This window comes from Lissotriton helveticus, chromosome 10, assembly GCF_964261635.1.
Source record: "Lissotriton helveticus chromosome 10, aLisHel1.1, whole genome shotgun sequence".
Taxonomy (NCBI): domain Eukaryota; kingdom Metazoa; phylum Chordata; class Amphibia; order Caudata; family Salamandridae; genus Lissotriton; species Lissotriton helveticus.
Window position 1 is genome coordinate 820,988,802 of NC_136071.1, and position 18,661 is coordinate 821,007,462.

An 18,661-nucleotide genomic window follows, 5' to 3' on the forward strand; every position below is an offset into this window, starting at 1 on the left:
TAGCTCATTGTTTGCCTTGTACCACTCTCTTTTCCACAGTTCCAATTTCTGTTTCTAATCATGTGGCAGTCCCATTATGGGAACTTTTTACCTCAAATGTCATTTGGATACAAATACCTCCGAGATAAACCTTGAAGAGCGTCCTTTATATCACGGTATTATTGGCTGCACCTTGTTTTCTAAGAAGTAGTATGTGATGTATTTTCAATGTCACCTCTGGAGGCCTCGACGTTCAGTCCTGTCACTTGAGGGCACCATATCGGAATTCTCCCTAAAGATGGATTAAACTGATTGTTCAACATTCATGGCGCTTAATAAAAACTTTTTCCAGCAGCCTGTGCCATCAGGTTGGTGCACAGTGTTGCAATTTTTTTGTAGCAGGCCTACACTTTCATTTGTGACAGGAAATAGTGTTTTAATGTAATAGCTACATTGCTGACATTTACAAATTGTTTTCACTCTGAAGGTTGCAATAAAACGTATTATGATGTTGCAGTTTTTTCCTATTTTGAACTGTAACAATATAAGTCATTGGGTTAATGTCGGTGGCTCGTGTCAGTGACGCAAAGATCATTTCCGAGTCGTACATTAATACATTCAAGCTGCAGACAATTATTTCGCATTAGAGGAAATATACATGGAAGCACTGTAAACCGAGAGAGGTCAGGCTCTGACACACGGACTTCTGGTCTAATTATAACAGCATCGCTCCTTCTCGCTACGGCCCAGAGGCCACCGCCCACGGCCATTGTCCACGGTCACTGCGACAGAACAAATCTCACATTACGGCGACGTGACATCGTCTGCATTCTCGACATACCTTCAGGACAAAGCAGTGGTCGGTGGGCGCTTTATACTTCATTTTGCACTGCGTCGCATAGTAAACATTCACATTCTCAAACTGAACGAAGCACGACAGGTCCCGGGAAGTCTGGAAATAAAAAAGAAAACAAATATTCATTGGTACAAGCAAAACACCGAGGTCACGTTGCATCAAAGAGCCGGCTAACACCGGTTTAATAGCGTTAAGCTGTTGTTCTTTCTCATCATAGCGGCTGCAGGGAATTCATACACGCTGAACACTCTTGCAGCCCTTTATTACATTACTTTGCCTGTGAACCGTGCCACTGACAGCAGAAGGTCAAGTTGCCTTTTGAGAAGCAGCAATAACAGAGCAAACTCGGAATTACAAACGTTCTGCGCTGCGTTTTACTGCCTGACGTAAAGGCTCCAGTGTGGGGCTAACCGAGCGTGAAAGAGCCTCGCGGACGCACCTTGGCGGGAATGGGGGAACCAAGCTCGAGCTAATTTATGCAAATAGGTGACTAGCTTGCGACAACGCTCGAATGATGATGGTTTTTGGTGTCCCTCTCGGCATTTTGCACAGTTTATTTTCCACTAGGATACATAATTATGATATGAATATAAATACCCCCGCTAAACTACTATGCGTTTTATCCATTCTTCATTCAGATTACTGCAGATAGATAGACTGCTCTGCAGTCTAAGCCGCATCCCTCTTGTTCAGCAGGTTACAATTTACTGTGTATTGTTCTCTGGATATTGCCATGGCAACGAGAACGTGCCTTGCGTCAACGCGGTACGCGGCGGCCATGCAGAGACAATATAACGGAGGAAACCTGCGCATTCTGACACATTTCACGGTGGTTGTGCACCGGCCTATCTACCGGAATGCACTCACGAGCCAATCGATAGGTGCTCGGGAGGCGAACTACCCGAGTTTATCACTTTTCTGCCAGGAATGGCAATTTGACATATCATTTATTTCCCATCTCAATATTCCTCATAATGAATGCAGTGCTGTGGAAAGCTATTACACATTCTAATGTCATTCTCCTCTCTCCCGCCTTGCCCTGAGTGAAAGCGAGGTTAATTTGTTTCTAATTTCCAAATACCACCGGCAGTGCAGCTGCTAGACAGATTTCTATCAGTGCTGCTTTGTGGCAGCGGCCTTGCACTGCTGTTTCCTGCGGGCAGCCTTTGCTGTCATGGCAAAGGAACTAGGGGAATATATAGTACAAAAAATTTGCAAAATGACGCCCTTGTTGTCACAGGCCAGAGTAGAGTGTCTCTTCAGATGTGGGCTGACATGAGTTGTAAATGTGAATTAAATGAATTCTAATCAATAATGTTAACACACTGGCCTACCTCACTTAAACTGTAGGGCGAGATCAGGAGATAACATTTCACTGCACAGTTTACAGGTTTCAGTGGGAAAATGCGGAATGAGTACACTGACTTTTTTTTGCTCATTATTCTGTGTAAATTACCCGTGCTATTGTCAGATGCAATCAGTGAATAGTAAAACCACATCAAACCAGGGTTATTTACAGAAACGTGTAACTCTGTGTAAATAGGAAAATAAGTAGTAACCAAGGGGCATATTACCAAGCATAAGCGATAATTATCGCTAAGCTTGGTTAGAGGCAATAATTTTATCGCCGTGCTTCGCCTATTTTTATCGCTTAGAAACCTTGCAATTATCAAGGTTTATCTCCTAAGCGATAAAAATCGGCCGAAATGCATGAATATCGCTGTAAAGTCAGCAATATTTATGCATTACCGAGCTAATGCTCTTAGCCACGTTATCGACCTACCATTGGATAACATGGCTAGGAACTGCTCTGGGCAGGCGTTAGCTTTTGGAGATATTCACGCTTAGCGCGATTATTTCCAAAAGTAGGTAATAGGCGATAGCGTTGTTAGCGACTGTTTCCAGTCGCTAACATCTTGGCACGCCCACTTTCCATGTCATTAGCGATAAATATCGCTGACATGCAAAGTGGGCCCCAAGATGATCGCTATCACCTACTAGCTGTCGCTAACTGGTGTTAGCGACATCTAGGAGGTAATAGGGCGATAAAATTATCGCCGCTTTAGCGGGAAAAATTCCCGCTAAAGCGGCGATAAGGCCCTTGGTAATATGCCCCCTGGTTACTGCAGTTTTTTCTTTAAAATGTTGTTACCACAGCCCTCTAAGCGAGGGTGCACGTTTTCTCTTTCTTTCTGCAGTCCATACGATGTGAGGGTTCACAATATCTCTGGCACTGGAATCCCTTTTGCTTCCTTTACCTTTGAATAAATCACGTTCTAAAGAATTGCGTCCCACCAGGATGTCCACATATTGCAATAGTAGTAAAAAACCTACTACACCCACTCACTCTACCCACTCACTGCCTGTACAGACACTGCCTAAACCGTTTGGTGTTCTCACTAACACTCAGACTGGTTGTTCGATTGGGGTCAGGGTCATCCAAGGTCAATATGAAGAGATGCTTTCATTTTTAGTTTAGTGTCTTAAGCTTTGTGCTTTTAGTATACACAGCAGATAAACGCATTTGCAATGCAATAGGTCTTGCATTAACGAGAGTTTAAGCTATCGGCAATGCAATACATTAAACTCTCGCAAATGTGAGACCTATTGCATATATTTGTTTTACTAGCGTCCATGTGGCGCTTTCACATTTATGGAGGCCGCGCCCCTTTCTTTAGACAAGCCTCGTCTAACAAAGGGGGCGTGTCCTACATTAAAGTGAAACCGCGGCATGGGGGCTTTGACCAAATAAAACCCATCTGTTTTGTCAAGTTGACAAACAGATTTTTTGGGAGGTAAAAGAGCCCATGCTGAGCATTCACTTTAATGTCAGCCGCATATCTTTCTTTAGATGCAGTAAATGTGAAAGCGCCTGGGCGCGAGTTAACAAAATAAATAAATAAATAAACACAGCCACTAAATGCATAACTAGCTGCTAAAATAAATAAATGAAAAAAACGTGCCTGCTATAGTTAAAGCGGACCGCTTTTAGTAAAAATGTAAATAAAAGTGCGCGGCTGCTGCGAGGTTGTGTGTGGAATAGGGGAAGAACATTAAATAAAATAGTGCTCATCACCAACCCTTAAAGCAGACCATGTAACATCACCAGTGAAAGGTCCAGTCATTATGGGAGGTAACACATGCAGACAAGGAGATACCAAGGAGGGACTAACAATCTTAATAACCACTCAGTAGCCAGCATTTATGAAGGACAATGACACAAGGCAATTAAAAATATGGGCGAAGAGGGGGCGGGGCTTTATGGCATGCCTCAGTAGCGCATGCGCTGCCCAGGCTCAACCTAAAAAAGGAACTGAAACGGTTCAAACATGTTTTAGTTAGGTAAAGTGTGCAAAAATCTAGCCTGTTAGGTCAGTGGTGGCTGGTAATCTTTGAAAGTGATGGGCTGTAGTAACTGACCAGAATTCCAACGTGCAAAGCTAGCCCACCTTTCTTCATGTAGACTTATAAGGATTTTTTCCCCCCCAAGACAATTTTTTCTAATAACATAGGGTCAACTCAATTAACACAGTTTACAGTATATTTTTCACCTATTATTTGCTAATCAGTCAAAGTCTCTGAAAGGGTATTCAATAAAAATAACAATTGTTCAGGGTAACACTTAACTAATGTAAACTGTAAACACTAACAGAAAGCAGACACTCGGAATAGTGCATAGAAGTGTAAAACATGTTTAAAGCAACAACAAAGATTGCCTCCACTCATTTCTGCAATCCTCGCTTTGTTGTTCCAAGTTCAAAATGAGGCTGCGCACACTAGGAAGGTTAATCCAAACTGTGCAATGTACAAAACAGAATGGCAAAATAGCAGTGCATTTAAAATACGTGTCAGTGTGCAATAATGCTAATGCTTTAGTAAACTTTCAGCTGGTGTACAAACAAAATTGCAATTGATTAATACAACCTACATGATAGCACAGATTAAGGCCTATGCATGAATTTACATTCTCAGCTTGCCTGTTGTGTTGATAACACTAAACTTGGTAAAAGGAAGATCATGGCTTGCAGCCAAGATGAGGTGAACTTTTGGCATCTGAAAGTGTGATTTAAAAAAAACGTGGTTCTGGTAGTAACTGAGGGGCATATTTACATTTTTTTCATGCAACGCAGTGCAGCAAGTAAACCTTAACAAGAAGAAATACATCTAAGTCTCCTTGTCACAACTCTGTCGGGTAGACACACTATTTGGGTGCAAACCCAGGTTTAGAAGGCTTTGTAAATCAAGGTATGCAGCAAAATACATGGGTGAATGTATGGGAACGCCATGCTCCACCAATGGGACGCCTACCCCGTTAAGTAATGCAAGGAAGTGCTATCCAATGCATTGCGTCCCTTTGTATTTACTAAACCATGTAAAGCCATGTAGAGTGGCTTAGCGTTAGTTAGTAAGTTCCAGTTAAGGTTTGGGTACCCTTGGGATGACTTGCGTCACACAAGGACAACTAAGTCCTTATTAAATCTGCCTCCAAGTATATGTATAGACACTTTTGAACCATCTGCTCTTCTTTGTCCCTTCTTTGTTTCTCTCACACCCATGACCTCACCCCTGCTCATTAGAACTGCAACACATAGAATTGTGGGGGGGGGGGAGGGGAACACAACTTCTGCTCTCTATGGAACAGTACAGAGCTGAAGGCAGCTGATCAAATATGACCCAGAGAGAAACAATAATTGAGGTCGGCTGAGCAAATATGACCCAACGAGAAAAAAATATTGTGAGAAATCCAGGTCAAATGGTACCAGGGCAATCAGAGTTTATTGGATCCCAGTTGTGATGTGTTGGGGTTCTTCATAGTACCATTCCTATACTTGGAGCCTGCTATTCCATTTAGAACTTGTTTCTCAGAGGAGTAAGGTAGAGCAGTCCATGTCTTACTTAGGGAGGTACTGTGGACTAGAAACTCAGAAGTCAGCAACACAGCAAATTGTAGGAAAGTCAAGGAAGGACACGAAGTAAGTTGAGATCAGAGACGGAGTTTATTAGGTGCTCACGTCTTCAGGTTCAGGCTAGTAATGCCAGTTCAACAGATGTGGTACAATGATAACATTCTCGATGTTTCAAAAGATAACAAGGAGGTACAACAACACGAGCTTGTCACGAGCAGCCAGACATGCCTGAACGCTCATGACAGCTCGAGTCAACAAGAATACATTCCCAACACACCTTCCCCACTTAAAAAAAAAAAAAAAAAAAAACACATAAAAAAAAACAAGATCAATTCATCACAAAATCATTAAACCTAACAGGTAAGCGATGTGAGCGTAATGCTCTGGTGTTGTTAAAATCACACACAGCTTGAGGACATTCGCCATTATCATTCATTCTTCCAACATCATAGAAAATATTGCTGTCCGAATCTTCCACCGATTGGAAAGGACCATTAAACAAGGAAACCCTGCTCAAGTTCCAAACAGAACCACCATCAAGCCTGACCGCATTTCTAAAAACTTCAACAACCTTCTTGGGATTTGACCAAACAGGAAAACCCTTACTCACACCCTCTTTCTTTTTAATGCGAACGAGATCGCCCACCTTGATAGAACGACTAGACGTAGGACCCATCCTTTTGACCATATCGCGTTTCATCCTTTCCTTATATGACTGAACCCTGTGTAGAACAGCTTCAAAATCAACTTTATAACAATTTTCAAAACCAGCTAAATTTTTCTTTAGCCACCAAGGGACTAACTTGGTGCTGGGCTTCCGCCCTCTCAGAAGCTCAAAAGGAGTAACTAAAGTCACAGAATTGGGAGAAGTTCTATAAGCCAATAACATGGATTGCAAGGCATTCTTCCAGTTTAGATTACCTTTAATAGAAAGCTGTATGGCTTCTTTGACCACACGGTTGAAGCGTTCAACCTGACCATTCGCTTCAGGATGGAAAACCGCAATCTTCCTATGGACAATACCACATTTAGCAAAGAAAAGCTCTATCTCCTTACTCACAAACTGTGGGCCATTGTCAGTCACAATTTCCTGGGGAATCCCTTCCCTACAAAAGGTCTCATCTAAGAATTCTATAACTTGACTCGAAGTAACTTCCCTAACCATTTTGACCTCAGGCCATTTAGAAAAATAGTCTATGAGTACAATGCCGAAAGCCTCCTGCTTTGGTAAACAACTGAAAGGTCCAATGATGTCTAATCCTAATTTTCGCCAGGGACCTAAGGGTAATTCAATGGGACATGGCTCAGGACGTAAAGCGACTGCTGATTTATCGCTGTTAGAACACTGGGTACACTTTCGCACAAAATGCTCTACACACGAGTCAATGCCTGGCCACCAGAAAGACTCCTTCAAACGCCTTCTGGTAAAGGAAATCCCCAGATGTCCTTCATGCGCAATTTCAAGTAGAGAATTCCTAAGTTGAAAGGGTGGAACAATCTTGTCGCCACGAAGAATCAAACCATTTTCCACCGCAAGATTCTCCTGAACCTTAAAAAAACCCATCATGTTCCCGGACAACTTCCTCTGTTCAGGCCAACCCTGTATAAGGTACTTCTTCACACTGCTTAACTCCAAATCTTTATCCATCTCTTCCATCCAAACATCCTCCTGTAAAGAAAATCGTTCGCTACATACAGAATTGACATCTTTAAAATTGAAAGCAACCTCACACTCTTCTTCATGCACAACTCCCGAAACATCAGATTCGGAAATCAATCTGGACATGCAATCTGCATGAACATTCGCCTTTCCTTGAACATATTCAATTGTATATTGAAAAGACTGCAACCTAGAAGCTAATCTTGCAAGGCGTGCTGACATAGTCCTTCCTCCACCTGGAGCCATGAGGTACACCAATGGTTTATGATCGGTTTTTATCAAAAATTTAGTCCCCCACAAAAAAGGTCTGAAATGTTCAGCACCCCAAACACATGCCAGTAACTCCCTTTCTATAACGGAGTAATTCTTTTCAGCATCACGTAGAGCCCTAGATGCATAGGCCACAACCCATTCTTTTTCACAATCTTTCTGCAAGAGAACTCCACCTAAACCGGAGGAACAGGCGTCCACCATGATGATGCATTTCACGCCAATGACAAAAGGTTTTAAGCAAGGGGCATTCACAATAAACAATTTTAAGGATTCAAAAGCTTGTGTCATTACATCAGTCCAAACAAACTTTGCGTTTTTTTTCAAAAGACATCTGAACGGATCAACTTTCATTGAGAAATTTGGGATGAACTTAGCGTAGAACTCAATGAGACCTAAAAAAGCCACAAGTTGCTCTTTTGACGTAGGCACAGGAGCATCTACAATGCTCTTAACATGATTCTTCTTTGGTTTGATTCCCATTCCACTAATAGTATGTCCAAGATATTCTACCTCCTTTTGCCTAAATTTACATTTATCAAGGCGAAGTGTAAGGCCCTTCTGTGCTAATGCAGCGATCACACACCTTAGATTATTGTCATGCTCATAGTCATCCTTCCCATGCACTAAAATGTCATCCTGGAATGCTATGGCACCACTCAAACCTTCCAGGGTATCTCTCATTAGCCTCTGGAATACGGAGGCAGCACTTGCCAGTCCAAAGGGCATGCGACAAAACCTATATAACCCTTCAGGTGTGATAAAGGCAGTGATATTTCTGGACTCCTCAGCAAGTACAACTTGGTGGTAAGCGCTGGCTAGGTCAACACATGAAAAACTTGTGCACCAGCCAATGTCGACACCATTTCATGGAGGTTTGGTAAAGGGTGTGAATCAACCCAAATAGCATTATTTACACTGCGAAGGTCAATGCATAGCCTAAGTTCATCATTGGACTTAATCGAAATAACAATCGGAGAAACCCAAGGTGACGACTCTATAGGTTCAATGATGTTCTTCTCACATAAATCCTTTAGCATATCCTTAAGTTTAACTCTATAGGATAAAGGAACATTCCTTACTCTATGTCTTACAGGAATGGCATTCTCATTCAATCTGATGACATGTTCAAAACCTTTGTACTGACCCAAGGTACCACTGAACACAGTGGGAAAGGATTGGCGTAAATTCTCAATAAGTAAAGAACTGTCCCCAGTGACACTAGATACACTCACAGGTTGCACCACATACACGGGAGGATCAGCCCTGGGATCAATTTTCATCCCCAATTGAAATTGGTGTGGCCAACTCAAAAGTGACAGACCAGATCTTGACACATAAATCTTCCCTGAAATGTGGCTCCCAGAAAATTGTATGTCTGCTATGAAATAGCCAATTATGTCAATTCTGTGACCCGTATAACCACCAGTGGAAATATCCGAGTCAATTAGACTCTTATTCGGAAATTTATCTTTAAAGACATTTAAGGAAATTAAAGTGTACCAAGCACACGAGTCTACAAAAATTTCCAAACTCACATTATCAATGGTTATAATACAAGATGGAAATTTTGTGCAATCTCCATCTTCACAAACATTGATAACGGTGTTAACTTGAAAAGTTCCTTCGTCATCTGATTGAAACTCTTCACAGCATTCGTGTACACAATTCGTCTTCCCTGGTGTGGATTTACAATACTTTGTAAAATGACCTTTTTTATAGCACTTTGAACAAGTTTTGCCTAGAGCAGGACAATTCTTACTATCTGCTAAATGTCCATCACTTCCACACCTAAAACACAATAGTTTAGAGGTTCTCTTGTCATATTTCTGATTCTTATATTTGTTATCGGTCCTAGAAAAAAAATCATTTCTCTGCGAAAAACTCTTCTTAAACTTATCCCTGTCTTTAGATACACTGAAAACATCACTCTTATCATTACCCCTGATTTCTTTAACAAACTTCTCTGAATGTTCTATAGACTTTGCAATATCTATAGCATTATTGAGAGACATATCAGAGGTTGTCCAAAGACGTTCTTGTACTTTTTTGTTATTAGTTCTCATTAAAATCTGGTCCCTTAATACTTGCTCATAAGAGATATGTTCGAAATCACAAGTTACAGCCAATGATCTTAAGGCTGATACAAAATCCTCAACAGGTTCATCAGAACGTTGTTTTCGAGAGTAAAATATAAACCTTTCCATGACCACGTTCTTCTTTTTCCCATATCTCAAACATAACTGTTGTGAAGCATATTCATACACATTTATGTTTCCAGGATTCACTAAAACAGGTAAAGTTTTAAATTCCTTCAAAGCCATGCCGCCTAAACAATGTTTTAATAAGGACAATTTCCTTTCTGGTTCACACTCCCCTTCTTCTAACACATCAACATAGGCCAAAAAGACAGGTTCCCAAATCTCCCAAGCCATGGGTGGCTCTCCAGGTGCTGACAAAAATGAGGGTGGTGGTACAATGCCAGACATGTTACCTTAATTATTTATATACTATGAGGAAATTGATATGCACATATAACTATTATTGAAATATGTATAAGCACTTAAAGAAAATACACAGTCGCACTGTAAGTCATAAATGTGTGTAAAATGCGAATAAATAGTGACTAAAATCGTCCAACACACTTAAAGAAGGAAAGGAAAAAAAAACAATAATAACTTAAAGTTATTTTGAATTTGCTTATAGTTATCTTTGGTTGAATTTCCAGTAGTTCGATAACTGAGGGTAGCAGGATATCCACAGTACTTTAGAAGAAGAAACGATCAATTTCGTATAATGGTTCCCGTTTGCGCGAAGAAAAACCGGCACTGGGTTGCTTAGCAACGTTGCGTGATGACACTCGTGGGCGATGATGCAAAACGTCACGTTGGTTTGAAGTCGCGCGATGATAGAACGTAGTCGTGCGCGATGATGCAAAACGTCACGTTGGCTTGAAATCGCGTGATGACAGAACGTAGAGTTGCGCAATTCAGAATGGTGTGCACGGACTTCTGCAGTAACGATTCGAAGGATGCCACCAAAGTGAAAAAGTAAGAAAAGTGGAATTTTTCGATTCTTTAAACGAAACGATGGTCCTTCTGCTTCCTTCTAAAACGCAACAATCCAAAGGTCCTTCAGCTTCCCTTTAAACAGCTATAATCCAACGCTGTTCTGGTAGCGCCGGTAATTTCCCAATAAAATCCGGGAAAAATAAAAATAAATTATTAATCCAATGGTCTTTAGATGCAGGTGATGCAGTTCCCGCTCGTCGCCAGTGTAGGAAAGTCAAGGAAGGACACGAAGTAAGTTGAGATCAGAGACGGAGTTTATTAGGTGCTCACGTCTTCAGGTTCAGGCTAGTAATGCCAGTTCAACAGATGTGGTACAATGATAACATTCTCGATGTTTAAAAAGATAACAAGGAGGTACAACAACACGAGCTTGTCACGAGCAGCCAGACATGCCTGAACGCTCGTGACAGCTCGAGTCAACAAGAATACATTCCCAACACAAATATCACGCAATGAGTGCTGTTTCTGTAAAAGGGAAAAGTACTTTAATATATACAACACTAGATACTATCAGAAAAATTACAAATCCATTCAAAGGATACACCCTCAAAAGGCCCTCACAAGTTATAGGGGTTTGCATCAAAAGAAGGTCACAGGTGAGAAGTAACTTCTAAATCTAGACTGGGACTAATAGGTCTGCGGCACCTTTAACAGAACCAGCAAACCATAACCGATAAAATCACCACTTTCTCCCCAATGTGCACATAGCAAAACATGAAAGATGTGTAAACATAAAAAGCCACTCTTACTGGTTTTTATCAGAGGATTGTTTACAATGCAAGCAGCAATGGAAGATTAGACTTCTTAACAGCAACAACCCTTTTGGAGTGTTTAACAAATGAGCACATATGTTTTGTTTCAGCACGCACAAACCTAGCCTATTGGCTATGGCACACATAAAATGAACATTGCAGCAAAACATTTTGGGTAACAGGGGTGCTTTAGGGAGGTTACAGCCCCTGAATTTCATACAGCAACAATCAATCAATCAAGATATTTGTATAGCGCGCTACTCCCCCGGAGGGTCTCAAGGCACTTGGGGGAGGGGGGTCCGCTACTGCTCGAACAGCTAGGTCTTGAGTTGCGCCTGAAGGAGAAGTGGTCTTGGGTCAGACGGAGGTGGATGGGGAGGGAGTTCCAAGTCTTGGCTGCCAGGTAGGAGAAGGATCTGCCTCCCATGGTGGCTCTTCGAATGCGTGGAACGGCGGCGAGTGCGTGGCTGGTCGATCGTAGCTGGCGGGTGGGAGTGTAGAAGGTCAGGCGGATGTTGAGGTACCTGGGGCCCAAGTTGTGGAGCGCCTTGTGTGCGTGGGTGAGGAGTCGGAACGTGATTCTCTTGCTGACGGGGAGCCAGTGCAGGTCTCTTAGGTGTCCGGAGATTTGGCTGTGTCGGGGGATGTCCAGGATGAGTCGTGCGGAGGTGTTCTGGATGCGTTGGAGTCTTTTCTGAAGTTTGGCTGTGGTTCCGGTGTAGAGGGTGTTTCCGTAGTCCAGTCGGCTGGTGAGGAGTGCCTGTGTGACCGTCTTCCTGGTTTCGGTGGGGATCCATCGGAAGATCTTTCGGAGCATGCGTAGGATGTTGAAACATGATGATGAGACGGCGATGACTTGTCTGGTCATTGAGAGGGAGGAGTCCAGGATGAAGCCCAGGTTGCGTGCGTGGTCCGTTGGTTTGGGTGCGCTGCCCAGGGCAGGGGGCCACCAGGTGTCGTCCCAGGCAGAGGGTGATGATCCAAGGATGAGGACTTCCGTCTTGTCTGAGTTCAGTTTTAGGCGGCTGTTCCTCATCCACTCGGCTACGTCTTTCATCCCTTCGTGTAGGTTAGTTCTGGCGGTGGCTGGGCCTTTGGTGAGGGAGAGGATCAGCTGGGTGTCGTCGGCGTAGGAGATGATGTTGAGGTTGTGTTGGCGTGCGATGGCTGCGAGGGGGCTCATGTAGACGTTGAAGAGGGTGGGGCTGAGTGATGATCCTTGTGGTACGCCGCCGATGACTTCGGTGGCCTTGGATCTGAACGGGGGGAGGCGGACTCTCTGGGTTCTTCCGGTGAGGAACGAGATGGTCCACTCTAGTGCCTTCTCTTGGATTCCGATGTTGCTGAGGTGCTGCACTAGGGAGCGGTGGCAGACAGTATCGAACGCTGCGGAGAGGTCCAGGAGGATGAGGGCCGCTGTTTCCCCGTTGTCGAGCAGGGCTCGGATGTCGTCAGTGGCTGCGATGAGGGCGGTTTCGGTGCTGTGGTTGGCTCGGAAGCCGGACTGCGAGTGGTCGAGGGATCCGTTCGTCTTGAGGAAGGCGGCAAGCTGTCTGTTGACGGTCTTCTCGATGACTTTGGCAGGAAAAGGGAGGAGCGAGATGGAGCGGTAGTTCTTTAGGTCGGTGGGGTCTGCTGATGGTTTCTTCAGGAGGGCGCTGAGTTCGGCATGCTTCCAGCACTCCGGGAAGGTGGTGGTGCTGAAGGAGCAGTTGATGATGTCCCGGAGTTGGGGTGCGATGACGGAGTCGGCCTTGTTGAAGATGTGGTGGGGGCATGGGTCGGTTGGTGATCCGGAGTGGATGGTGTTCATCGTGCGGATGGTGTCTTCAGTGCTGACCGGGGTCCAGGCACGGAGGGTGGTAGTGGGGGGCGCCTGTTCGTGGTTGGGTGCGTGGGTCTGTGCGCCGAAGCTGTTGTGTATGTCGGCGATCTTGCTGTGGAAGAACGAGGCGAGTGAATCGCAGAGGTCTTGCGAGGGAGTGATGTCGTTGTTTCCGGCGCTGGGGTTGGAGAGCTCTTTGACGATGCTGAAGAGTTCCTTGCTGTTGTGTGCGAGTCGTTCCTTGAATGCTGTCTTCTTGGTGGTGTGGATCAGCTGGTGGTGTTTGCGGGTGGCGTGCTTGAGGGTGGCCATGTTGTCTGTAGTCGGGTTTTTTCGCCAGGCTTTCTCGAGGGTACGGCAGTTCTTCTTAGAGTTCTTGAGGTTGTCGTTGAACCAGGCGGCTTTCTTGCTGCCGGGCCTGCTGGGATGGTTTTTCAGAGGTGCGTGGTCGTCAGCGCAGTTGGTGATCCACTGTGTGAGGTTGTTGGCTGCTTGGTTGGGGTCCGTTGAGCTGGTGGGAGGGTTCTGGCTCAGTGATGTGGTGAGCTGGTCGGTGGTGATCTTGTTCCAGCTCCTGCGGGGAACCTGTTGCGGGTGGTGGTGAGTCGTGGTCTTTCTGAAGCTGAAGTGGACGCAGCTGTGGTCTGTCCAGTGGAGTCCGGTGGAGTGGCTGAAGGAGATGTACTTGCTGGAGGAGAAGACTGGGTCAACCGTGTGTCCGGCGTAGTGGGTGGGGGTGTTCACCAGTTGCTTGAGTCCGAGGTTGGCGAGGTTGTCCAGCAGGGTGGTGGTGTTGTTGTCGTTGTTGTTCTCCAGGTGGAAGTTGAGGTCCCCTAGGAGGATGTAGTCAGCGGAGGGGAGGGTGTGTGGGCTGATGAAGTCTGCGATGTCTTCGCTGAATTGTGTGCGGGGTCCTGGGGGTCTGTAGATGAGGGTGCCTCTGAGAGTGGTCTTGGGATCGGTGTGTATCTGGAAGTGAAGATGTTCGGCGGCTGTGAGGGTGTAGTCGGAGTCGGTCGTGATGCGGATGGTGTTCTTGTGGACGATGGCGATGCCTCCTCCTGTCTGGTTGACGCGGTCCCCCCGGGTGATCTTGTATCCGTCCGGGATGGCGATGGCAATGTCGGGCGCTGAGGAGGCGTTCATCCAGGTTTCCGTGAGGAAGGCGACGTCTGGAGATGTGGTGTCGAGCAGGTTCCAGAGCTCCATGGCGTGTCTGTGGACAGAGCGGGTATTGAGCAGGATGCACTTCAGGTGGTTGCTGCTGGTGCTCGGCTTGGCGGGTGCGGTACAGGTCCGGCTGCAGGAAAACTTGCAGGATTGGCAGGTGAAGGGTCCGTGGGTGCGTCTCGGGGTGGCTCGGTAGCAGCCGGGGATCCGGCAGGTGTTGAGTGCGTTGAGGGTGGCGGCGTCGTATGTCCGGCGGTTTGGATGGCATCTGCGGGGGCCAGGGGGTCTGGCGCTGGGCGCGGACGGGCGCAGACGGGCTTGCCTTTGGCGCACAATCGGCGCGCCCGCTGCGCGTGAACGCTGCGCGTACGTGCGTACTCTGCCATAAATGGAGAGTGGGGGTGAGGGAGGAGCAGCTGGGAGGCGGGAGCGGGGTGGCGACTAGGAGGGGAGAGGGTACAGAGGAGAAAAGGGGGCGGGGCTGCGGGGGAGCAGCGGCAGGGAGCAGGGAGAAAACAGCGGTAAACCAGGCGGCAGAGCAAGCGCAAAGATTACAAGTACAGGGGCGCAGGGGGGCGAGCAAAAATACGTCACAGAGCAGAGAACAACACAAAAATGGGCACAGGCGGCAGAACAAGTGTGGATTTGGAAAGTACAGGGGGCAAACGACAAAAGGCACAGAGCATGATACAAGGCGAAAAAGGCACAGAGCAGAAAGTAATCTACAACCAAGGCACATGAGCCCAGGGGCCGCGGCGACCAGGCGGCACGAGCAGGGGGGGGGACCGGCGCACTCAGGAGGAGTCACGCGGCGGGAGGAGCGACCGGCTCTGACTAGGTCAGGTCAGGTCACCAACAATGCAGTCCTTCAGCTCCTCTGTGGCACCAGAACTATCAATACTCAAATTTAAAACTACCCCAATGGGCTTCTATGATTGGACTTTGGCCCAAGGCGTTTGTCCTTCCTGGGCCATTCTTGTGGCCGCCGGCCAGCTCGGAAATCATTACTTTCTTTTCTGTGAAAACCCGATGATTTGCTTGGGTGTCTCACAAAACCAAGCTCCCCTGAATCCTTCTGTTGGCACTCATGTTAACCCCAGGAGAGCATCTTAGAGCTACTGAACCACCTGGTCAACACACACTCTCACCAGCCCTGGCACTTTTCTTTTCAGTGTCATATTGGTGATACAGTGCTGCTGCTACTTCCGCTCCCATAGGCAAGTTCACGCGGAGCAGGAAATGGAGTGTGACGGTAGTTACAGGGCTTGAGGATTTCCCCTCCTTAGAGCGGCAAGCCCACTGGTCTGTGGACTCCCCAGGTGGAACAGAGATCTGGTTCCTCCACCCCTAAGGGGATACTCTTAGGTAAGTGCGACAGTGCCAATGACCTAGCTGATCCCCAGAGCGGATACACCAGGAACCTGACTCCTCAGGGGATATATTAAAGCTGCTGTTCGTGGTCATGATTTTGAAACTTTGGTGGCCACTCAGAGCTTCAGATGACCTGCTGGAGACTGTGAGGGGGCTTGCATGAGCGACCTATTTAAATGGAAATTTCTCTGGACTGATTTTGATGGGAGTGGGTCTTGTTTTGCCCCTTGTGGCCTGGTCCTGTCACAAGCAGTGTTCCAGCAGGGTCTCCCGGTCCCCAAATCTTCAATGTAATATTATGGCTAGTTCCATAATAGTTTAAATTGAGTTTACAACCCCTTTGCACTGCTGCTTCTTCCTCCTAGCAGAAGTGGGCCGAAAAGAATTTTCAAACAGTCCCCTTGTTCTAGCTTTTGATATTATCCTGACCTGGAGTCTTCATTTTTAGGTAGTTAATTGCCCAGCACACATTGGCAGAGGGGATTTAGAAAAGACAGTTCAAACTGCTTCAGTATCTAACCTCACCCGTTGAGTAGGGTGCAAAACGACAATGAACTGAAACAAAATCTGATTTCAGCCTCTAAAAAACATTAGTTCTTTATCTTCTTTGAAAAGCCACTGAAAGGGTTGACATGTGTTCAAAACTGGTTCTTGAATGCATCCTCTCCCCAGCGGTAGAATATTGAATGTGAAGTGGTGACTGTGAGGATAAAGGGCGCGTCCACTGATCACAGGCGGGTTCAAAATGGGATATTTCCGTATGGAGAGAGGAGGCCCACGAGTGTGAAAGAGGAAGGTTATTTTATTTAGTGTCTCTTATATAGCGCGCAGCTACCCCAACGGGGTGTAAAAACACTCACCAGTTGAGAGGCATACTCAAGCCCTACAGAAGACTACCTTGGTGCCATTGAGTATGCACTTAATTTTGAACTTGGTGATATGCTGGAGTTGTCTGAATAGCAGCCATTAGGTGGTCCCTGTGTGGTTTGCACATTGGAACTATACAGTGCATGAGGATATGCACAAGCATATCACAACCCATAAGACGAATATACCCCTGCGGTGTACTTGTGTGAGCTACAGTTAGCCGAAAGACCAGGTGTTGTATTTAGAGGGCAGGGTCTTCATACAAGTCTGTAGCAACTCGGGTAAAAAGTAAGTTCTTTATTTCATGTTAGGACCTTTAAGTTAAAGCAACAGCAGTTAGGTAATGTCAGAGTTTCATTCCCCTCCAACTATCCCTATCATCTATCTACCACTGCCGACGACACACCGACATTCTATTACACCGTTCACTCTCAGCATCCCACTCCAGCTCAGAAATACATGGAATGAACATCTAAGCGTCCTCTTAGATGCACAGCTATCTTTTGAAAGTCAGATCAGGGCAACAGTAGGCATATGCTTCGGGGTGTTGAGACTGTTAAAGAAGCTTCTGAGGGTAATACCGGCCGCAGCACAAAAAACAGTAGTGCAGGCCTTGCTGGTGTCACGGCTCGACTACTGTGATGTGCTCTACTTGGGTACTTCGAGAGGCAGGCTGGCAATGCTGCAAAAAGTACAAAACGCTGAAGCCCGGATGCTTCTAAGATTACCGAAATGGTCTTCCATTAGCCACGGTTTGGCTGATCTTCAATGGCTCCCAGTTAAACACAGAATCACATTTAAAGCCCTGTGTTACACCCACAAGATGATGTATTGGAGGGGTCCCAGTTATCTCTTCTCATTGATCAATGCTCACACTCCTTCCAGAGCACTAAGATCTGGAGAAGCAGCGCTGGCAGTAATCCCCAGAGTACGTTGTGCACAACTGTGGGGGCTGTTCTTTTGGGCTGCACGCAGCCATGCTATGAAATCCAATGCCAATTAACCTAAGACTTGAACAGCCTGGGTGCAAGTTTCCACAAAACCTGAAGACCTGGCTCTTTAGACAGTTAGAAGCCCACTTGCCCCTTCCTGGCCAGGCCCTGATTCTGCTTAACGTGGGGACACTCCTTCGGAGTAACCAGGCGCATTATAAATCTAAAATTCACTAATTCATTCAACAAATAGCATACTACAGCAGGCTTGTAACAGCTCTTGACATTGGGAATGGGGGAGATCGGAGTGAATATTTATGAATCCCTCCCTGCCAGCAGTCATTGTGAAGGTAGGAGAGTACTTTCAGAGTAGGGAGCAGTCAGGTGCATTGTGCACACATCATAGAAAATACTTTAAACCCAGCAGGTGGGCAGACGAGTAACCTGTATACTGGATGTTTCAGCTTGGCAACCATCAATGCTCTTACCTTACCACTCTCTAAAAGAAACAGTAGTGACATTTTTACAAACATAACTGGCATTTTCTGAAGATTGGCAAATGAAATGAGGAGTTCTAAATATTGCAAGATGGGTACATTGTTATTAACTACAAAATAGATGTTGTTAATCAATGAAAAGTGAGAAAACAAAGACTTAATATTTAATCATATACAATAATTTGTTATTTGTTATGATTAAAGGCCCTCGTACCTTTTCCACATAACTGGGAAAAAGATTCATAGGAGAAGCCAATGCATCATCCTAACTAACTCTGTGCTTTCTGTTGTAAGATATGACAAACTGGTGACAAGGGGAGAAACCCTACTGCACAGCAGTAGACCAGCCAGGACGGACCTGGGCAGCTGCCACTCCCACACCTCCACCATCCTGTCCTCTGGGTGCTGAGAGCGCTCGCCTAACTGTCGGAGAGTGCCCATGACTCCTGACGACCTCTCGCACCGCAATCCAGTAGCGGCCCAAACTCCTGGCACCTCCCTGCC

The 18,661-nt window shown here is 45.7% G+C and overlaps 1 protein-coding gene across 3 annotated transcripts in view; it reads right to left on the minus strand.

Annotated features, from left to right (window-relative positions):
- The window catches only part of APBB1IP (amyloid beta precursor protein binding family B member 1 interacting protein), an 812,218-nt gene that overhangs the window by 86,211 nt on the left and 707,346 nt on the right, over positions 1–18,661 (minus strand). For all 3 annotated transcript variants that reach the window (XM_078663434.1, XM_078663435.1, XM_078663436.1), the window contains one exon: positions 821–931. In XM_078663434.1, coding sequence (XP_078519560.1) covers positions 821–931 — 111 coding nt within the window. The remainder of the gene's footprint in view (positions 1–820; positions 932–18,661) is intronic.